The sequence below is a fragment of the Pan troglodytes genome, chromosome 13 (genome assembly GCF_028858775.2).
Source record: "Pan troglodytes isolate AG18354 chromosome 13, NHGRI_mPanTro3-v2.0_pri, whole genome shotgun sequence".
NCBI lineage: Eukaryota > Metazoa > Chordata > Mammalia > Primates > Hominidae > Pan > Pan troglodytes.
This window is the reverse complement of record NC_072411.2, coordinates 132,421,347-132,441,913: the sequence shown is the minus strand read 5'-3', so window position 1 is coordinate 132,441,913 and position 20,567 is coordinate 132,421,347. Positions and strand designations below refer to the sequence as shown.

Sequence of the window (20,567 nt, the reverse complement as noted above, 5' to 3'; positions counted from 1 at the left end):
TTGCACTTCCCCTCCCTGGCCTCTTCTTCCTAGTTCCCCACCCCACTGCCTCCCTAGGCTGGAGGAAACATACTCTCTGTCATTTGCTGAGTGTTCACTACCAATGACTTATAGGAAAACTTGACATTCAGACCTCCAAAGTTTTCTTTTGATAGGTACGGGTAACTTTTGGAATTTATAAATTCCTCTTTGCTCCCAACAAATATTGTGCTTCAAGATTTTGTCTAAGCTTGCCAAAATGGCCCCAGCTGAGCAGTGGCTTCTCAATTCCAGCAAGCATCTGCCCTCCCCCTGAAACCTATTGATGTAATAGGGAAATCTTTACTATTTGCAAGGATGAAAAATACATGATTCCTCAGCAGAAACCTTACAAGCTGGAAGGGATTGGAGTCTTATCTTTAGTCTCCTTAAACAGAATAACTCTCAGCCAAGAATTTTGTATCTGGCAAAACTAAGTTTTATGAATGAAGGAGAAATAAAGTCATTTTTAGACAAACAAATGCTGAGGGCATTTGTCACTACCAGACCAGCTTTATAAGAAATGCCAAAAGGAGTTCTAACTCTTGAAACAAAAGACTGATATGCACCAGAATACAAACTCTTGAAAGCATAAAACTCACAAGGTCTATAAAACAATAACACAATGAAGAAAACAACATATGTAGGTAACAATTAACATGATGACTGAAACAGTACCTCACCTCTTGATATTAATGTCCAACATAAGTCGGCCTAAATGCTCCACTTAAAAGATACAGATTAGCAGAACGGATACAAAATCACAAACCAAATATCTGCTATCTTCAAGAGACTCACTTAACACACAAGGACCCATACAAATTCAAGGTATAAGGGTGAAAAAAGATATTCCATGCAAATGGAAACCAAAAGTAAACAGGAGTAGTTTTTCTCATATCAGATAAAACAGACTTTAAAGCAACAACAGTAAGAAAAGGCAAAGAAGGTCATTATATAATGATAAAAGGATCAATCTAACAGGAAGATATTACAATCCTAAATTTAGATGTAGCTAACACTGGAGCTCCCAGATTCATAAGACATTTACTACTAGACCTAAGAAAAGAGATAAGACAACAACACAATAATAGTGGGGAACTTCCATATTCCACTGTCAGCACCAGAGAGATCATTGAGACAGAAAGTCAACAAAGAAACAATAGATGTAAACTACACTCTAGAACAAATGGACCTAATAGATATTTACAGAAGATTACATTCTTCTCATCAGCACATGGAACATTCTCCAAGATAGACCATATGATAGCCACAAAACAGGTCTCAATAAATTTTTATAAATTGAAATTATATTTTGATGGGAATAACATTGAATCTATAAATTACTTTGGGCAGTATGGCCATTTCCAAGATATTGATTCTTCTTATCCATGAAGATGGAATGTTTTTCCATTTGCGTCCTCTCTTATTTCCTTGAGGAGTGGTTTGTAGTTCTCCTTGAAGAGGTCCTTCCCATCCTCTGTTAGCTGTATTCCTAGGTATTTTATTCTCTTTGTAGTGATTGTGAATGATAGTTCATCATGATTTGGCTCTCTGCTTGCCTATTGTTGGTGTAAAGGCATGCTTGTGATTTTCGCACATTGATTTTGTATCCTGAGATTTTGTTGAAGTTTTATCAGTTCAAGAAGTTTTTGGGCTGAGATGATGGGGTTTTCTAAGTATATAATCATGTCATCTGCAAACAGAAACTGCTTGACTTCCTCTCTTCCTATTTGAATACGCTTTATTTCTTTCTCTTGCCTGATTGCCCTGGTCAGAACTTCTAATACTATGTTGAATAGGAATGGTGAGAGAGGGCATCCTTGTCTTGTACTGGTTTTCAAAGGGAATGCTTCCAGCTTTTGCCCATTTTATAGGATATTGGCTGTGGGTTTGTCATAAATAGCTCTTATTATTTTGAGATATGTTCCATCAATACCTAGTTTATTGAGAGTTTTTAACATGAAGGGATGTAGAATTTTATCAAAGGCCTTTTCTGCATCTATCAAGATAATCATGTGGTTTTTGTCTTGGTTCTGTTTATGTGATGGATTATGCTTATTGATTTATGTACGTTGAACCAACCTTGCATCTCAGAGATGAAACCGACTTGATCATGGTGAATAAGTTTTTTGATGTGCTGCTGGATTCGGCTTGCCATTATTTTATTGAGGATTTTCGTATCGATGTTCATCAGAGATATTGGCCTGAAATTTTCTTTTTTTTTGTCGTGTCTCTTCCCAGTTTTGGTATCAGGATGATGCTGGCTTCATAAAATGAGTTAAGGAGGAGTTCCCTCCTTTTCAATTGTTTGGAATAGTTTCAGAAGTAATGGTACCAGCTCCTCTTTGTATTTCTGGTAGAATTCAGCTGTGAATCCATCTGGTCCTGGGTTTTGTGTTGTTGGTAGGCTATTAATTACTGCCTCAATTTCAGAGTTTGTTATTGGTCTATTCAGGGATTCAACTTCTTCCTGGTTTAGTCTTGGTAGGGTGTATGTGTCCAGGAATTTATCCATTTCTTCTAGATTTTCTAGTTCGTTTGTGTAGAGGTGTTTATAGTATTCTCTGATGGTAGTTTGTATTTCTGTGGGATCAGTGATGATATTCCCTCTTATCATTTTTATTCTGTCTATTTGATTCTTCTCTCTCTTCTTTATTAATATGGCTAGTGATCTATTTTGTTAATTTTTTCAAAAAATCAGCTCCTGGATTTGTTGATTTTTTGAGGGTTTTTTGTGTCTCTATCTCCTTCAATTTTCCTCTAATCTTACTTATTTCTTGTCTTCTGCTAGCTTTTGGATTAGCTTGCTCTTGCCTCTCTAGCTCTTTTAATTGTGATGTTAGGGTGTCCATTTGAGATCTTTCTAGCTTCCTGATGTGGGCATTTAGTGCTACAAGTTTTCCTCTTAACACTGCTTTAGCTGTGTCCCAGAGATTCTGGTATATTGTCTCTACATTCTTCACAGAATTAGAAAAAAAAACTATTTTAAATTTCATATGGAATCAAAGAATATCCCATATAGCTAGGACAATCCTAAGCAAAAAGAACAAAACTGGATGCATCCCACTACCTGACTTCAAACAATACGACAAGGCTACAGTAACCAAAACAGCATGGTACCAGTACCAAAACAGACATATAGACCATGGAGCAGAACAGAGACCTCAGAAATTACATGACACATCTACAACCATCTGTTCTTCAACAAACCTGACAAAAACAAGCAATGGCAAAAGGATCCCCCATTTAATAAATGGTGCCAGGAAAACTGGCTATCCATATGCAGAAAACTGAAACTGGACCCCTTCATCACATCTTATACAAAAAATAACTCAAGATGGATTAAAGATTTAAATGTAAAACCCAAAACCATAAAAACCCTAGAAGAAAACTGAAGCAATATCATTCAAGACATAGGCATGGGCAAAGTCTTCATGATAAAAAAGCCAAAAGCTATTACAACAAAAGCCAAAATTGACAAATGGGAATTAATTAAACTAAACAGCTACTGCACAGCAAAAGAAACTAGAAATAGAGTGAACAGGCAACCTACAGAATGGGAGAAAAATTTTGCAATCCACCCATCTGATAAAGGTTTAATATCCAGAATTTACAAGGAACTTAAACATATTTACAAGAAAAAAACAAACAACCCCATCAAAAAATGGGCAAAGGATGTGAACAGACACTTCTCAAAAAAAAAAAAAATTTACATAGCCAACAAACATATGGAAAAACGCTCAACATCACTGATCATCAGAGAAATGCAAATCAAAACTGCAATGAGAGACCGTCTCATGCCAGTCAGAATGACAATTATTAAGAAGTCAGAAAATAATACATGCTGGTGAGGCTATGGAGAAATAGGAATACTTTTACACTGTTGGTGGGAGTGTAAATTAGTTCAACCATTGTGGAAGACAGTGTGGTGATTCCTCAAGGATGTAGAACCAGAAATACCATTTGACACAGCAATCCCATTACTGGGTATATATCCAAAGGAATATAAATCATTCTACTGTAAAGACACATGCACATGTATGTTTATCGCAGCAGTATTTACAATAGCAAAGACGTGGAACCAACCCAGATGCTGGATAAAGAATCCAGCATTTAGACTGGATAAAGAATATGTGGTACATATACATCATGGAACACTAGGCAGCCATAAAAAGTAATGAGATCATGTCCTTTGCAGGTACATGGATGAAGCTGGAACCCATCATCCTTAGCAAAGTAACACAGGAACAGAAAACCAAACACCGCATGTTCTCACTCATAAGTGGGAGTTGATCGTTGAGAACACATGGACACAGAGAGGGGAACAACACACACCAAGGCCTGTTGGGATGTGGGTGGTGAGGGGAGGGAACTTAGAGGATGGGTCAATAGGTGCAGCAAGCCACCATGGCACATGTATACCTATGTAAGAAACCTGCACGTTCTGCACATGTATCCCATTTTGGGGGCGTTTTAGAAGAAAAAAATTGAAATTATATTAAGTATCTCCTCAGACCACAGTGGAATAAAACTAGAAATCAACTCCAAAAGGAACTTGCAAAACCATAACAAATAAATGGAAATTAAATAATCTGCTCCTGAATGATTTATGGGTTAACACTGAAATTAAGATGGAAATTAGAAAATTATTTGAAATGAATGGTAACAGTGACATAAATTATCAAAACTTCTAGGATACAGCAAAAGCAGTGCTTTTAAGAGGAAAGTTCATAGCACTAAATGCCTACATCAAAAAGTCTGAAAGATCACAAATTGACAACCTAATGTCATGCCTCAAGGAACTAGAGAAACCCAAAGCTAGCAGAAAAAAAGAAAGATGAGAGCAGAATGAAATAAAATTGAAAGAAAAAATAAAAAAGATCAATTAAACAAAAAGCTGGTTCTTTGAAAAGATAAACAATATTGATAGAACATTAGCCAGAGTAACCAAAAAAAGAGAGAAGTTTCAAATAAACTCAACTAGAAATGAAACTGGAGACATTACAACTGACACCACAGAAATACAAAAGATCATTCAGGACTACTATGAACACCTCTATGCACAAAAACTAGAAAAATCTAGAGGAAATAAATAAATTCCTGAAGACATACACCCCTCCTAGATTAAATTGGGAATAAATAGAAACCATGAACAGACCAATAACAAACAGTGAGATTGAATCCAGCAGCCCATCAAAAATATAATACACCATGATCAAGTGGATTTAATCCCAGGGATTTAGGGATGGTTTAACACATGCAAGTCAATAATGTGGTACATCACAAAAACAGAATTAAAAACCATAGATCATTTCAATAGATGCAGAAAAAACATTTGATAAAATCCAGCATCCCTTTAGATAAAGATCCTCAATAAACTAGGCATAGAAGGGGCTTACCTCAAAGTTATAAAAGTCATATATGACAAACCCACAGCCAATGTGATACTAAATGGGAAAAAATCTAATGCATTCCCCCGGAGAACTGGAACAAGACAAGGATGCCCACCTTCACCACTTCTATTCAACATAGTACTAGAAGTCCTAGCCAGAACAATCAGAAAAGAGAAAGAAATAAATGACATCCAAATTGGAAAAGAAATCAAAGTATCACTGTTCCCTGATTTTATGATCATATACCTAGGTTCCCTGATTTTATGATCATATACCTAGAAAACCCTAAAGACTCCTTCAGAAGACTCCTAGATTTGATAAATGAATCCAGTAAAGTCTCAGGTTACAAAATCAAATGTACACAAATTAGCACTGCTATACACCTACAGTGACCAAGCTGAGAATCAAATCAAGAACTCAATCCCTTTTAAAACAACTTCAACAAAATAAAATAAAATACCTAGGAATATACTTATCCAAGGAGATGAAAGATTTCTACAGGGAGAACTACAAAACACTGCTGAAAGAAATCATAGATAACACAAACATATAGAAACACATCCCATGTTCATGGATTGGAAGTATCAATATGAAAATGATCACACTGCCCAAGGCAATCTACAGATTGAATGCAATTCTTATCAAATACCAACATCATTTTTCACAGAACTAGAAAAAAATCTTAAAATTCATATGGAACCAAAAAAGAGCCTGCAAAGCCAAAGCAATCCTAAGCAAAAAGAACAAATCTGGAGGCATCACATTACCAGACTTAAAATTATACTACAAGGCTATAGTTACCAAAACAGCATGATACTGTTATAAAAGTAGATACATCGACCAATGGAACAGAATAGAGAACTCAGAAATAAAGCCAAATACTTAAAACCAACTGATCTTTGACAAAGCATACAAAAACATAAATTGGGGAAATGACACCGTGTTTAATAAATGGTGCTGGGAAAACTGGTTAGCCACATGTAAAAGAATAAAACTGGATCCCTATTTCCCACCTTATACAAAAATTAACTCAAGATGGATCCAAAATTTAAACCTAAGACCTGAAACCAGAAAAATTCTATAAGAAAACCTAGGAAAAACTCTTCTGGACATTGGCCTAGGCAAAGAATTCATGACTGAGAACCCAAAAGCAAATGCAACAAAAACAAAAATAAATAAATGGGACTTAATTAAACTGAAATGCTTCTTCGTAGCAAAGGAAATAAACATCAGAGTAAACAGACAACCCACAGAATGGGAGAAAATATTTGCAAATTATGCATCCAGTGAAGAATTAATATCCAGCATCTACAAGAAACTCAAACATTATAGAAAAAAATCCCACAAAAAGTGGGCAAATGACATAAATAGACATATTTCAAAAGAAGATATTCAAATGGCCAAGAAACATCTGAAAAAATGCTCAATGTCACTAATCATCAGGGAAATGAAGATTAAAACCACAATGAGATACCACCTTACTCCTGCAAGAATGGCCATTATTAAGAAGTCAAAAAAAAATAGATGTTAACATGGACGTGGTGAAAAGGGAATGTTTATACACTGCTGGTGGGAGTGCAAATTAGTACAACCTCTATGGAAAACAGTATGGAGATTTCTTAAATAACTAAAAGTAGATCTACCATTCCATCCAGCAACCCCACTACTAGGTATCAACCCAAAGGAAAATAAGTCATTATATCAAGAAGACACCTACACACATGTTTATTGCTGCATAATTCACAATTGTAAAGATAGGGAACCAACCTCAGTGCCCATTGACCAATGAATGTGTAAAGAAAATGTAGTATATATACACCATGGTGTATTACTCAGCCATAAAAAAAGAATGAAATAATGTCTTTTGCAGCAACTTAAATGGAGCTGGAGGCCATTATTCTAAGTGAGGTAATGGAATGGAAAACCAAATACTGTATGTTCTCACTTATAAGTGGGAGCTAAGATACTAGTACTCAAAGGCATACAGAGTGATATAACGGATTATGGAGACTCAGAAAGGGGAGGGAGGGAGGAGGGGGAATAAAAACCTATGTATTGGGTACAATGTACACTACTCAGATGAAGAGTGCACTAAAGTCTTAGATTTTGCCATTATATAATTCATCCATTTAACCAAAAACCACTTGTACCCCAAAAGCTATTGAAATAAAAACAAATTAAAAAGAAAAATACATTTAATATTTTCAAAACTTTAGTGCCTATTAAACATTCATTCAGCAGTGGAGTGTAAGGTGTGGGCCAGGTATCTGTCCTAGGTCCTGGGAACTCAGCAGTGAGCAAGACAGACACAAATCCCTACACTAGTGGAGCTTGCATTCTAATTGATACACCTGTAATTACTAAACAAAATGAGGACTTGAAAAAGAGAAATAGAAGGAAGTATTATGAGTCTGGGGGAGAAGAAAGATACACACAAGAAAAGAGAGAATTATAGAGAAATGGCAAGATAACTCCTGAAAGGGTAGGGGCTGGGAACATGAGAAGGGAGCTCACTAAACTATTCACAAGTCTATTTGGTCCAGGGGCAGCCTCACCTGGGCATGGCATCCAAGAGAAGCTCCAAGTGGTGGATAAGGTGACTCAAAGGAAAGACGACTCAACCTGGAACTCAGAGGTCATGATGAGGGTCCAAAAGGCAAGAACTAAATGTGCCCGAAAGTCCAGATCGAAAGGTAAGGCTAATGATGGAATCTGCTATTTGAATAGCTCAATGTAGGAGGGCCTCTTGGAGCAGTACAGGGTCAGACAGATATGTAAAGTCAATAGAAGGAGGGAGACGTACAGACAAGAGGGTCATGAAGACAGAGCACGGATCTGTTGATGTGATGGTGGTTGTTGGAAGAAGTGTTCTCAGGGTGCAGTTCACCTTGGCTTTGCCATGTGGATTTACATGACTACTCCCCAGTGTCTGCTGTTTTCATTTCTGTTGTTAGAGTCACCACTATTCTATTGAGTTTGGGAGACTCCTTTCTGGTTCTGGCCAACCCAGTCTTGGAAGTGGCACCAATCCTCAAAGTGGACACATTTGCAGGATTGTTTTTTAATGTTTCATTTCTAGAAGTGAAGTTGCTTGGTCAAGTCTGCATTTTTAAGTTAGGACATATTTGTTGTCAAATTGCCTAAATTGTCTGTTTATACTCCCATTACATCATACAGACACCCTTTCCCTCCACTTTCACCAACACTAGAAATAACAAGATGTGTCTATGATGACGGCCAAAGGTGAAGGGTAATGTTCCACCGGTGTTTCCCTTTGAATTTCTTTTCACTTGGCAGGTGATCAAACATGCTGTGGTAGCTTGTGTTACGGTTCTCCAGTGTTCCAGTGCCCCACCTCCTCAGAAGTCCACAGCCCTGCCTGTGGACTCAGGAATGCCCATGTGATAACTTAGCGAAAGAAATGTGGACCCAAGTTAGAGAGCCACTTTCAGGCCAAGGCTTTAAGAGCCCCTTTGTCTTCTTTCTCTCTGCCCAAGACCAGGGATGTTCTAGACAGAGGCTGCTCTGTCTGCAGGAGCCATGAGTGTCAGTGATGTAGGGCTGAGCTTCGTCTAATTTATGATGAACAAACAGCATGAGAGAGAAGTAAACCTTTGCCATTGTAAACCAGAGCTTGGCAAATTTTTTCCAAAAAGGACCAGAAAATGCAACTACTCGACTCTGCCTTTGTAGCGTGACAGCAGCCAGAGGCAAATACGTAAACAAATGGGCATGGCTGTATTCCAATAAAACTTTATTTACATAAACAGGCAGTAGGCCAATTTGGCCCTTAGACCATAGTTTGCTGACACCTGTAATAAACCACTGAGATTTGGGAGGATCGTGAAGTACCACAGCATTACCTAGCCTATCGTTACCAATTTACCTGTTTTTTAAATAAATTTGACATTGGAATTTTTTCTTTTGAGGGTCATCTGTTTGAATTTGCCCATTTTTCTATAAGACTGGCCATTTTTTTTGTTAAATCTGTTAGGGAAATTAACCTTTTGTTATAATTATTACAGTTTTTCTGATTTGGTTTCTGTCTTTGAACTTAAGCTTTTGGTTGTGGAGCCATTTGCTTAGTTAGATAGACAAATCAGTTTACCTTTAGCAGTATGGTTTATGCCAGAGTTTCTCAATCTTGGCATTATTGACATTTTGGACTGAATAATTCTTTGCTTTGGAGGCTGTCGTGTGTGTCATGGGATGTTTAGCGACATCTCTGGCCTCTACCCATTAGATGCCAGTAGCACCTGCTTCCCAGTCCTGACAAACAAATAGATTTCCAAACATTGCCAGATATCCCCTGAGAGCAAAATCACCCAGTGTTAACCACTGCTTTATGCCCATTACTTCCTCCTTAAAAAGCCCTTCCTATGTGATATTTATAAGGCCATACAGTAGCCCCCCTTTATAAGCAGTTTTTTGATCCATGATTTCAGTTACCTGAAGTCAACTGCAGTTTGAAGATATTAAATGGAAAGTTCCAGAAATAAACAACTTATAAGTTAAAAATGATGCGCTGTTCTGAGTAGCGTGACAAAGTCTTGCACCATCCTGCTGTATCCCACTCGGGGATGCAAATCATCCCTTGGTCCAGTGTGTCCTGCTGTATACGCAGCCCACCCATCAGTCACTTAGTAGCTGTCTTGGTTATCAGATTGAAGAAACATAGTATCTGCAGGGGTGGGCACTACCCATGGTTTCAGGCATCCACTGGAGGGCTTGAAACAAATGCCGTGTGAATAAGGGGGGACTCCTGTACATCCCTTTATTCTAGTATTTGTAGTAAATGTATTGACATATATTAATTAGTGGAAATTTGGCTTCTGTAGTATTTTTAGCCTTTCTGCCTATTAACATGAGCTTGCTGTATTTCCTTAGTCAATGCTACAAGGAAGTCCTTTCATGAGGACTCATATGTAACTTGTCTCTCCAAACTGGTAGAAAAACAGGAAAAAATGCTTGAAGATTGTTAACCTATGAGGCTTATAAATCTATGTTTGTAGCTATAAGTGATTATTAATTCTGTGTTTAGAAAAGAAAAAGGAGAAAGATATCTGTTCAAGCTCAAAAAGGAGATTTCAGAAAAATATTCACCGAAGAGGTAAGCAAGCAAGCCACAGCGCCTCCCCACTGGGCTCCCCAGAGCCCTGGCCTCTGCTGGAAGCTCCACCCGCCCTCTCCTTCTTCTCTCTCCCTTCTCCTCCAAAGTTGTTCTCCACCGTCATGGGTACCAGCTGAATTGGGTGCATCAGGAGTGCTGCCACCCTAACCCACCCCCTTGTGCATGGTGGCCATTTCCATACTTGGAAGGATTCTTTAACACAGAGCTATACAAAGACCCAAAAATGATTAAGGATGATCACTAAACCTTTAAGTCAAATTCTAAAATGAACTTCTATGTCTTCCATTCTAGGAATTAAAGGAAACCCTTATTCAAGCACAGCCTAACAGTGTTCTCGTTCCTTTTCCTGTGTTGGTTGGGACCCTGGGCTTGCTTCAGCCTCTCTGCACCCTCGGCCCTCTTTGCGTCTCTGTCCTCTCCCTCCCACTCCTCTTCTTGCATTTATTTTTCTTCTGCTTTTATACCTCGCTTCTTCAGCATCATTTCTTGTCACCCTCTCTTCCTTTTTTAGGCGCCAGCCACACTGGCCCTTTTTATTCATTATCAAAGTATAATAGGTGCTACCCAAGGTGGGGTCCCCAGACTGGTGCCATCTACAAGCATGTTGGTTGGCAGGTCTACGAGAATAAGGAGCTTGTAAACCAACTGTGACGCTAAACACCCTGTTTTCACAGCAAGATTCCTCAGTGGAGACAGCAGTGCATTGATTCTGATCAAGCCCCTGTCGCATCGTAGGCTGGAGCACTGAGTAGCACTGGTGTATGTGCTTGCAGAAAATGGCATGTATCCTAAGAGTACAGCTTGATGGATTCACACACACAGAAAATGCACCCGCACACCCAGCACACAGTCAAGACACAGGATGTCACCAACACCCATAAACCACCCCTACCCGTGTCTCTAGGGTCACACCAGCCTGATTCCTCACAGCATAGGTCATCAGATACTGAATGCTCCCACCTTGTTCCTGCTCAGGGCCTCCTCACATGGGCCTCCCAGCTCACCCACCCAACCCCAAAGTGAATCCCCCTATCCTCCTCCCTTTCTTTGCTATACACCCTCAGACCTCACCTTTTTAAAAAATATTTAAGTTCCAGGATACATGTGTAGGATGTGCAGGCTTGTTACATAGGTAAATGTGTGCCATGGTGGTTTGCTGCACCTATCAACCCATCCCCTAGGTATTAAGCCCAACATGCATTAGCTATTTATCCTGGTGCTCTCCCTCCTGCTCCCCTGATAGGCCCCAATGTGTGCTGTTCTCCTCCCTGTGTCCATGTGTTCTCATTGTTTAACTCCCACTTATAAGTGAGAACATGTGGTGTTTAGTTTTCCGTTCCTGCATTAGTTTGCTGAGGATAATGGCTTCCAGCTCTAATCATGCCCCTGCAAAGGACATGACCTTGTTCCTTTTTATGGCTGCATAGTATTCCATGGTGTATATGTACCACATATTCTTTATCCAGTCTATAATTGATGGATATTTAGGTTGAGCCCATGTCTTTGCTATTGTGAATAGTGCTGCGGTGAACATACACATGCAGGTATATTTATAATAGAATGATTTATATTCCTTTGGGTGTATACCCAGTAATGGGATTGCTTGCTGAGTCAAATGGTATTTCTGGTTCTAGGTCTTTGAGGAATTGCTTCGAGGTCTTTCACAACGGTTAAACTAATTTACATTCCCACCAATAGTATAAAAGTGTTCCTATTTCTCCACAGCCTTGCCAGCATCTCTTGTTTCTTAACTTTTTAATAATCACCATTCTGACTGGCGTGAGATGGTATCTCATTGTGGTTTTGATTTGCAGCTCTCTAATGCTCAGTGATGTGGAGCTTTTTTTCATATCTTTATTGGCCGCATAAATGTCTTCTTTTGAGAAGTGTCTGTTCATGTCCTTTGCCCACTTTTTAAAGGTGTTGTTTTTTTCTTGTAAATTTGTTTAAGTTCCTTGTAAATTCTGGACATTAGACCTTTGCCCTCAGGCCTCACCTTAAACGTCACTTCCACAGGGAAGCATTCTCTCTCCCAGCAGGTAGGGGTGGGTCTCCCTGACATGCCCTTGTGGAGACCTGCATTTTGTCTTCATGGCACTTAACTGTGATGAATGATCTGTGCACAGCCTGTTCACTGCGTGAAAGTCACGTGAGGTCAGTAAGTGGATGGGTCTTGTGTGTTGCTGTATGTCCAGCTCCCCATGCCTCACACAGCTGGTACTTCTTCAAGTATGAATACCAGTATCTGGGCCTATCTGATGCATGTGTGTGAGTTAGAAAAAGGTGCCCCTTCCTCAATTCACTACCTCATCTGTCAGAGCCAATTCTTGAAACCAAACCCTTTTCTGCCTTCTGCTGGAAGATTGTGGTACTAAGCAGGTAAACTGATTCTGTTTCTAATATGAATTAGAGCACCCCTTAAAGGTGGAGTCCTTGCTCAGGGCACAACCCATACAACTTCATGCAGTGGTCCTGATAACCATATAAATGTGTACATTACTTCACAGTTGGCAAAGCACTTTGATCTACATTTTGCCATTTAATTACCATAATAAGTGAGTGTTATCAGCCCATTTTACAGATTCAATTAAAGGGCAAAAGACTTGAATGAGCTAAAATCAACCTATGTGTTCCAATTTCAAGCCCTTTTTCCTTTACACTAAAAATGTAAATGAACCTAGAAAGCACCTACTCTCAAACACTGGTGGAGGCAGGAGCCCCGGCAAATGTTGACAGTTGTCCCTCAGCATCAGTTTCTTCTCCCTTCTGCACTGTCTGTAACTTCTCATTAAATGCAGAGTATCTGTGTTGTTGTTGCTTGTATGATGTGCAGTCTGGTGGCATTTCTGATGATGTGGAAAGAGCGCTAGATACTGGGTCTGGCATGTGTAAATTCCAGTGCCAGCTCCACCTCATGTAATATGGTGACCACCGGCAATTCTCTCTCCACATCTGACCCCAAGTCCCTCATCTATAAAATGAGGACAGTCATTGCCTTCTCTTTCTTACACATTGTTATGCGGATAGATGACACAGTGCATCTGCTGCTCTTACTGTTTCCTTGACTATCACTTTTCCTCCCACCGCCCCATCTCCACCCCCAATCATCCCCTCCCCAGACCCCTCATGTATACATCATAGAGCTCCCAAATCACTCCCCAGGCCTGTGGTCTTTCCATGCATAATTTCCACCTTGTGCTCCTTCCTCATGTTCTGTAGGAATTCCTGGAGTTGGTCTTCTGGATTATGAATTCGTTTTTTACCATGCCGCTATTCCTCGTCTCGATTAGGCTTTTCTTCTTAGTTTTCTCCACCTTGCTTTTCCTTTCCCTGAGCTCTCTGTTCTCTAATTGCTTGCTTTTCACAGCAGGCTCCTCATTGTTTGCTCATGCTTCCTAATGGGGACCTAAACTCACCGCTGCTGCAGCTCACCTTTCAAACAAGCCAGCTGCCGTTAGAGAGCCCCAAGCATCCCCCACCGGGTTCCTGGGGCTGCAGGGTTCCATCCTTCAAGGCCTGGTTGGTAAGATGAGTAGGTGAGGCTGAGCCAGACTTAGCACTATTAGGAACAGGCTGCCCTCAGGCATAGGACAGTTGGCTTTGGAAGTCCTCGGGTCTAAAGGCCCCACCTCACTTGATGGCCTGCCTCCACTGGGTAAGGAAGGGACTGATGTTTGTCCTCATGACTCTGCACATCAGCTTGCTACCCGTGGCCCCCAAAGCCACCCCCTGCTCCCTCATCTGCTTGTGAATGTGTTTGGGACATTTGTGTTCCCTAAAGCTATATTCACCACAGGGAATTAGAGAAGACATTTCTGTGGAGACAGAGAACTGTAGAAGGGAAGGTCCCCAGAGCTCTGCTAATCTCCCTCAAGGTTTGCAATAGTTGTCCAGAGTCACCTGGAGCTCTGCCTTTCCCTCACATTAGGAACCTGCGGCAGCAAATTTCCCACTCAAATTTGATAACAGTAATGCACGCTTAGGTAATCCTTCTAGTAAGTTGCAGAGCCAGGATTACAAGCCCCTCCCACCCCCACCCCTCCCTGCCCCCCAGTCTGGCTCCCAAGGCCACGCTCTCATCTGCTGTTCCATATTTACTGAGTTGAGTCTACAGACAAATGGTGGAGCTGGCCACTCCATGCAAGAGGGCTGGCTGTTGAAACAAAGTTTTTCCCACCGTAAGTTCCCACACCCCCCCTACCCTCCACCCCCATGCCTAGCCTTGCTGCCAGCCCCTGCTCCTCTGAGGCCAGGCATCCTGTAGGGTTCTGTCGGGGGGATCACATCCTCACTTCTCAGGGTCCCTCCTCTCTCAGTCTCACTCTATCTGCCTTGTGTCTTTCCAGAGAAATCAATGGCTTCTTCGCCACTGATACTGTTCCTTCCTCTTTCCATCAATGCTCTTGTTTTGCCATTTGTTTTCCTTTAGCTCTTTCAATAACTGTTTGAGGCAAGGGAGAGAGTTGGACCAGGTGTTCTCCTAGATTCATTTTAGGTGTAACATCCTCTGTAACTCAACATAAGACATGGACAGCCCCTTCATTTCTCCCCAGAGAAACAGCCCCTGCTGTCTCTCTTTAATGAATTCACCCATAGTGAGGTTGGAGGGGAAGGCAGCAGGAATTGCTGAGATTTATTTTAAACCCTCTTGCAACTGCTTCTCCTGAATCTAAACTCTGGATTTCTACCCAGGGGTTCTGAGTTGCCAGACTGCTCCATGAGCAACTGGGAAATTAGTTCAAAGCTCTCCAGGGTTTTCTTTTATTCATCGAGGAAGAAGCAGGGAAGCAATAAAATGAAAAGAAACAGCAAATAATTAAGACTGACACCATCCCCTCAGTGCCAGCCACCTCACTCACCCAAGTCTTCATTTGAGTCAGGAAATAAGATTATAAATGAAGATTTTTTTTTCCTCTGGCAACATGAATGCAAAGAAACATTTCCATCAGCACAGAGAGATCAGCAGGATGCTTATAGAATAGAAGACTATTCAGTGACAGCCAATTCACTTGCAAATTAAGACACATTCACTGAAGATGCCATATATGTTCCACTAAAATGTTTTTTTTTTGATATAGTGTTGGTGGCAGTGGTGGTTTGTTGCAGGCCACTGTGTACACATAGCTTATCTGTCACTCGAGATGAAAGAGTTCCTGCAAACTAACCAGAGAACGTTCCCCAATACCCTGTACATTATTGGAATTCATGGAGGGGAGAATTCAAAAGGAAGATGGAGTGAAGACTGAATAATACAAAACTGTTCTCTTCTACTTTAAGGAAAACCCAAAAGTGACACTGTGGATTTTCACTGTTCTAAGCTCCCCGTGACCTGTGGTGAGGCGAAAGGGATTTTATATAAGAAGAAAATGAAACACGGTGAGTTCCTTGGTCTTCTGCTCTTTGGAATCCCTAGATGAAGGACTCACTAGAAGGGAGGAAAATACCCGTGTGTGTAATTGATCAGGAAATGGACCCTGCTAGCTAGACTGCAGAAGAAACGCTTCTTAGGAAGGAATTTCCAAACTCTTCCACATCATGGTATTTCTGGCAATCAGACCCTCCACTCCCACCTGGAAGTCACCAGTGGGCCCTGCTGTACTGACAGCCATGTCCTTGCTGCATGTAGGCACTACACGAATGCAAATTCTGTCCCACCCCCTCACCACTCAGTCAGGCTTTAGGGCTGGCTTCAGTCCAAGAGAAGAGGCCCGCAGACTCCCCTGCTACTCCTTCCACCTCACAGAGGAAGTCTCTCTTGACCTGGAAAGGTAGAAGGCCACAATTAGGATGAAGAGGTTCAGGGTGAATTCACAGAGGATGGGGGTAGATCCAAGAATGGGCTTTTTCTTACAGGATCCTCAGTGAAGTGCATTCGGAATGAGGATGGAACTTGGTTAACACCAAATGAATTTGAAGTCGAAGGAAAAGGAAGAAATGCAAAGAACTGGAAACGGAATATACGTTGTGAAGGAACGACCCTAGGAGAGCTGCTGAAGGTATTATAATGACGGGACAGATAGGTGACAGGTTTAAATCCTTGAAGGAGAAGTGGAGCTTTAGGAGCAGAAATGTGAAGAGCTCCCGTTAGGATTCAACAGCATGATTTATAAGGAGTTAAATGTTCATAGAAAAAAAATTGTGGGTGACAAAGTTAGGAGCACAGATTGTTCCTGATGGTGGAGAACTTTAAATGCAAGTAAAGGAGTACAGGAACTTTAAGTGCCGGCAAAGGGCTTTGAGGTGAAGAGAGATGTAAGAACCTAAAAAGAAACTAGCTGAAGACAGATGCCTGCAACCACTCTCCTGCATCCTCTACCTGACATCTACTCAAGGCCCAGCTCATCTGGCCCCCCTGCAGCATTTCCAGGCTGCCCAGTCCGTGGTCTGTCTCTCCGCTGCATGTCCACAGCACACTATTCCTGTCCTGAGAACAACTAGTGTCTATGATGACAGGACCCAACACAAGGCCCCTCTCAGCAACACTCAAGAAATTATCACTAGGATGAAATCCTAAAGATTTTAATCTAGAGAGGGAGAAATGGAAGGAGAAAGGAATGGATGGGAAAGGGTAAGAAAGAAGAACTAGGGTCGTGGGTTTGAGTGACAGGGGAAAAAGTGATTTTATCACTAAGTGAGGTCCAGAAGAAAAACTGACTGGGGGAGGGAGCTAATTTTTCTTTTTGACTTCTTGGGTTTGAGATCCAGTGTGATGTCTGGGTACAGACATTCACTAGGAAGTGGGAAGGCCAGTATCTACAAAAGAAAAACCTCCAGAATAACCTCATTCATTGACTCCTTCTGTCTTTCAGAGTGGACTTTTGCTCTGTCCTCCAAGAATAAATCTCAAGAGAGAGTTAAATAGCAAGTGAATTTCTACTACCCTCTCAGTCACCATGTTGCAGACTTTCCCTGTCTGGAGGCTCACCTTAGAGCTTCTGAGTTTCCAAGCTCTGAGTCACCTCCACATTTGGGCATGGCATCTTCAAAACAATTAATTTGCATAGTTAATTTGGGATGGGGAAGCAAATGACTCTAAAATAAAAATTAAATGAAAAAGCTCATCATGTCCATGTGTTTTAGAAAAAGATCTGGATATTTGGATGGCTATAAACCAAAGGTGTCAGAAATAAAATGCTCTAAGCCTAGGCAACATAGCAAGACCCCATCTCTAACAAATTTTTTTTTAATCAACTAGGAATGGTGGTGTGCACCTGTAGTCCCAGCTAAGGCTGAGGTAGGAGGATTGCTTGAGCCCAGGAGTTCAAGACCAGCCTGAGTGATATAGTGAGACTCTATTGCTATACAGAGCGATGTAATCCCAGCACTTTGGGAGACCAAGGTGGGTGGATCCCTTGAGCCCAGGAGTTTGAGACCAGCCTGGGCAACAGGACAAAACCCCTTCTTTACAAAACATACAAAAATTAGCCAGGCATGGTGGCATGCACCTGTAGTCCCAGCTACTCAGGAGGCTGAAGGGGGAGGATCACTTGAGCTCTGGAGGCGGAGGTTGCAGTGAGGCGAGATCATGCCACTGCACTCCAGCTGGGGCAACAGAGCAAGACCCTGTCTCAAAAAAAAAAAAAAAAAAAAAGAATGCTGCAGCATGAAAAGCAAAAAAAAAAGGCATTGAAATAGACAAGAACAGTATATGAAAGGACAAGAGGATCATCCATGATTGCATACTGAGTATTGCTGAATCCTCCATGCTTCTTATTGGTAGCACCAGGATGGAATGACGCCTTTGAACTGAGCTTTGTCTCTACAGGGCATCCCTACAGCTGGAAATGGCAGTCATCTATTGGCTGCACTAACTCCCCCTCCTCAACCTCCTCTACTTGCTTAGATGTGTTCTCCAGACACATCAGTTCCACTCATGAGCTTCCCGTTAGTTGTGAACTTCCAGCAGAGACAATGGTGCCTCCCCCATCTTGCCCTGGAGGCTGGCCTGACCAGGCTGGATTCATTCAAAGTTTAAGGCACTGGTCTCCCAATGCCATCTATTATATAAATCATCTTTCCCATGCTGATCTGAAATACCCTGAGAATCAGGGGTGCTCAGTGTAACATCATAATAGCAAAAAATTAGGGACGAACACAAGTTCTATCAGTATTGCAGAATAAACTGATACAGCTACAGAATGGTTTTTTTTTAAACTTTTCTTGTAGAATATTAGACCTTTGATATAGATATTTGTTTAAATACATGGATTCATAAGTATGGAGTTATCCTTCAATCAATGGAAAGCCACCAAATGGTTTTGTGGTCAGGAGAGCTTCAGGACACTTAATGCTAGTTGTGACGTGTGGGGAAGGAACCCATTGTTGCTTATGTGAACGTGTAGGTAGGTCTATGAGTGAAAAAATAGCCAAAAGAATCAACTGCACTTATTTTGAGATGAGATCACAGGGACATATGCCTTCTGTATTACACCTTTATGTACAATTGGAATTACTATAATGACCATTTGTTACTTTTGCAACCAGAAAAAAAAAATCTTTAAAATCCAGATCATCAATTAATAGCCCCAACATGGTAATACCCTCTAACTCTCCTAATGCCACATGTCAGCACATAATAGCCAGGGGCATGCTTGACCCAGCCTCTCAGTCCCACCTTCCAGGGCCAGGTCGGGAGAATAAGATGAAGGTTTACCCGACTGAGAATGAGCCAGTGCGGGCCTTGCCCTCAGCCCCATCATCCAGTGTCACTGCTGCTCGGCAGCATGTCCGTCTGTCTCCACTGCAGTCTCACTTATGTATGTGTACAACAAAGAGACCGACGCTGGTACTCCCAAAATGTGTTTTGTGGTTGCCCTGCAGCGTGCTGCCTCCATGAGCCACACATGATGGGCAGCTGGTGTAAAGAGCCACAGACTTGGCCTGTGAGAGCCTCCATCTCCAGAAGGGCTTGGATGCAGCCAGCAGTTGCCACTCTATCAGCATATAGTGTAAGGCTGAGGAGAACAGCTTTTGGGGTTTTGTTTTTCTTTGTATCAGAAGCCCATGGCCATCATGGGTGGTCCAGAGATGCCAGGAGGCATGAGAGGAGGTTGCCAAAGCTTCCACAGTGAATGAGACTCAGGAGGGCACTAATGTCTGCTGTATTGCAATTTGACAGATTCTAGAACCTTTTGTTAGAAGGGGCCCCATTCAAAGTGGGCTTATTTTGCAAGTAACAGCATAAATGGGCTTACCTAAAATCTACAAATGAAGGATGTGTTTCCTTGAACTCAAGAGGCCTGAAGGATGCTGGGAGGTTTATTAGAACACTGTGAGTACTCAGAGGGTCAATAATTATTTTTTGACAGTGTCAGGGATGGAGCATCCCTCGACTGACCAGATAATGGCCAGAAATTGGTGCGGATCCCTGTACTATGCCTGGGGCAGTGGCCCATCCTTTTTTGTTTTAGTTTAATCCCACATCCGTGTGGAAACACAAACCCCATCCTTTTCTATGAGTTCTTTGTGAGTCATGTCCTGAGTGTGTCAAATGAATTTGCTGAAAGAAGGGTGTCTTCAGGGTGATGTTACACCTGTACTCCTAGAGAATGTCAGATGCAGTTCAAATCCTGCCTCCAAAGATTGTCTATGGTGGCAGAACTGTCGAGGTACCCCGTGGTAACCAGATAACGGTCTATTGTGTCCCTTCAGGGGTGAAAGCAACCTGCAGCTGAGATCTGTTGAAACAGGCGCTGAACAGAACACATTAGTCAAATCTATGCCTGCAGAGTATTTACCACTTGCTAAGTGGATGGAGTCAGTAATTTCAATAACATTGGGCCATCACAGGTGGGGTCACAGGATTCAGGTTGTAGGAATTCACCGAGAGGCACCATTCATTCTTTCCAAGCTTAAGAACAGACCAAATTGGGCTGTTAAGTGGAGAAACAGTGGGGATAATCACCCTTTCTCTAAATAGATCTTCCATAATGAGTTTCAATCCTTGAAAGCCGTGTTTTAATTCATATTGATCAGTATTAAATATTTTAACAGAGAAGGTCCATAGAGTTCCATTTTGTAAAGCC

The 20,567-nt window shown here is 41.3% G+C and overlaps 2 protein-coding genes across 21 annotated transcripts in view; one reads left to right on the top strand and one right to left on the bottom strand.

Annotated features, from left to right (window-relative positions):
- The window catches only part of SP140 (SP140 nuclear body protein), a 189,072-nt gene that overhangs the window by 120,066 nt on the left and 48,439 nt on the right, over window positions 1–20,567 (bottom strand). The window lies entirely within an intron of this gene.
- Window positions 1–20,567, top strand: part of SP110 (SP110 nuclear body protein) — a 61,392-nt gene that overhangs the window by 32,767 nt on the left and 8,058 nt on the right. For 16 of the 20 annotated variants that reach the window (XM_063791746.1, XM_063791744.1, XM_063791745.1 and 13 more), the window contains 4 exons: window positions 7,955–8,104; window positions 10,453–10,521; window positions 15,820–15,918; window positions 16,396–16,538. In XM_063791746.1, the coding sequence (XP_063647816.1) occupies window positions 7,955–8,104; window positions 10,453–10,521; window positions 15,820–15,918; window positions 16,396–16,538 (461 nt within the window). Of the gene's footprint in view, window positions 1–7,954; window positions 8,105–10,452; window positions 10,522–15,819; window positions 15,919–16,395; window positions 16,539–17,351; window positions 17,602–20,567 lie in introns of those variants that run through there. The other 4 variants (XM_016950669.3, XM_063791753.1, XM_063791751.1 and 1 more) reach the window with 2 other exon arrangements.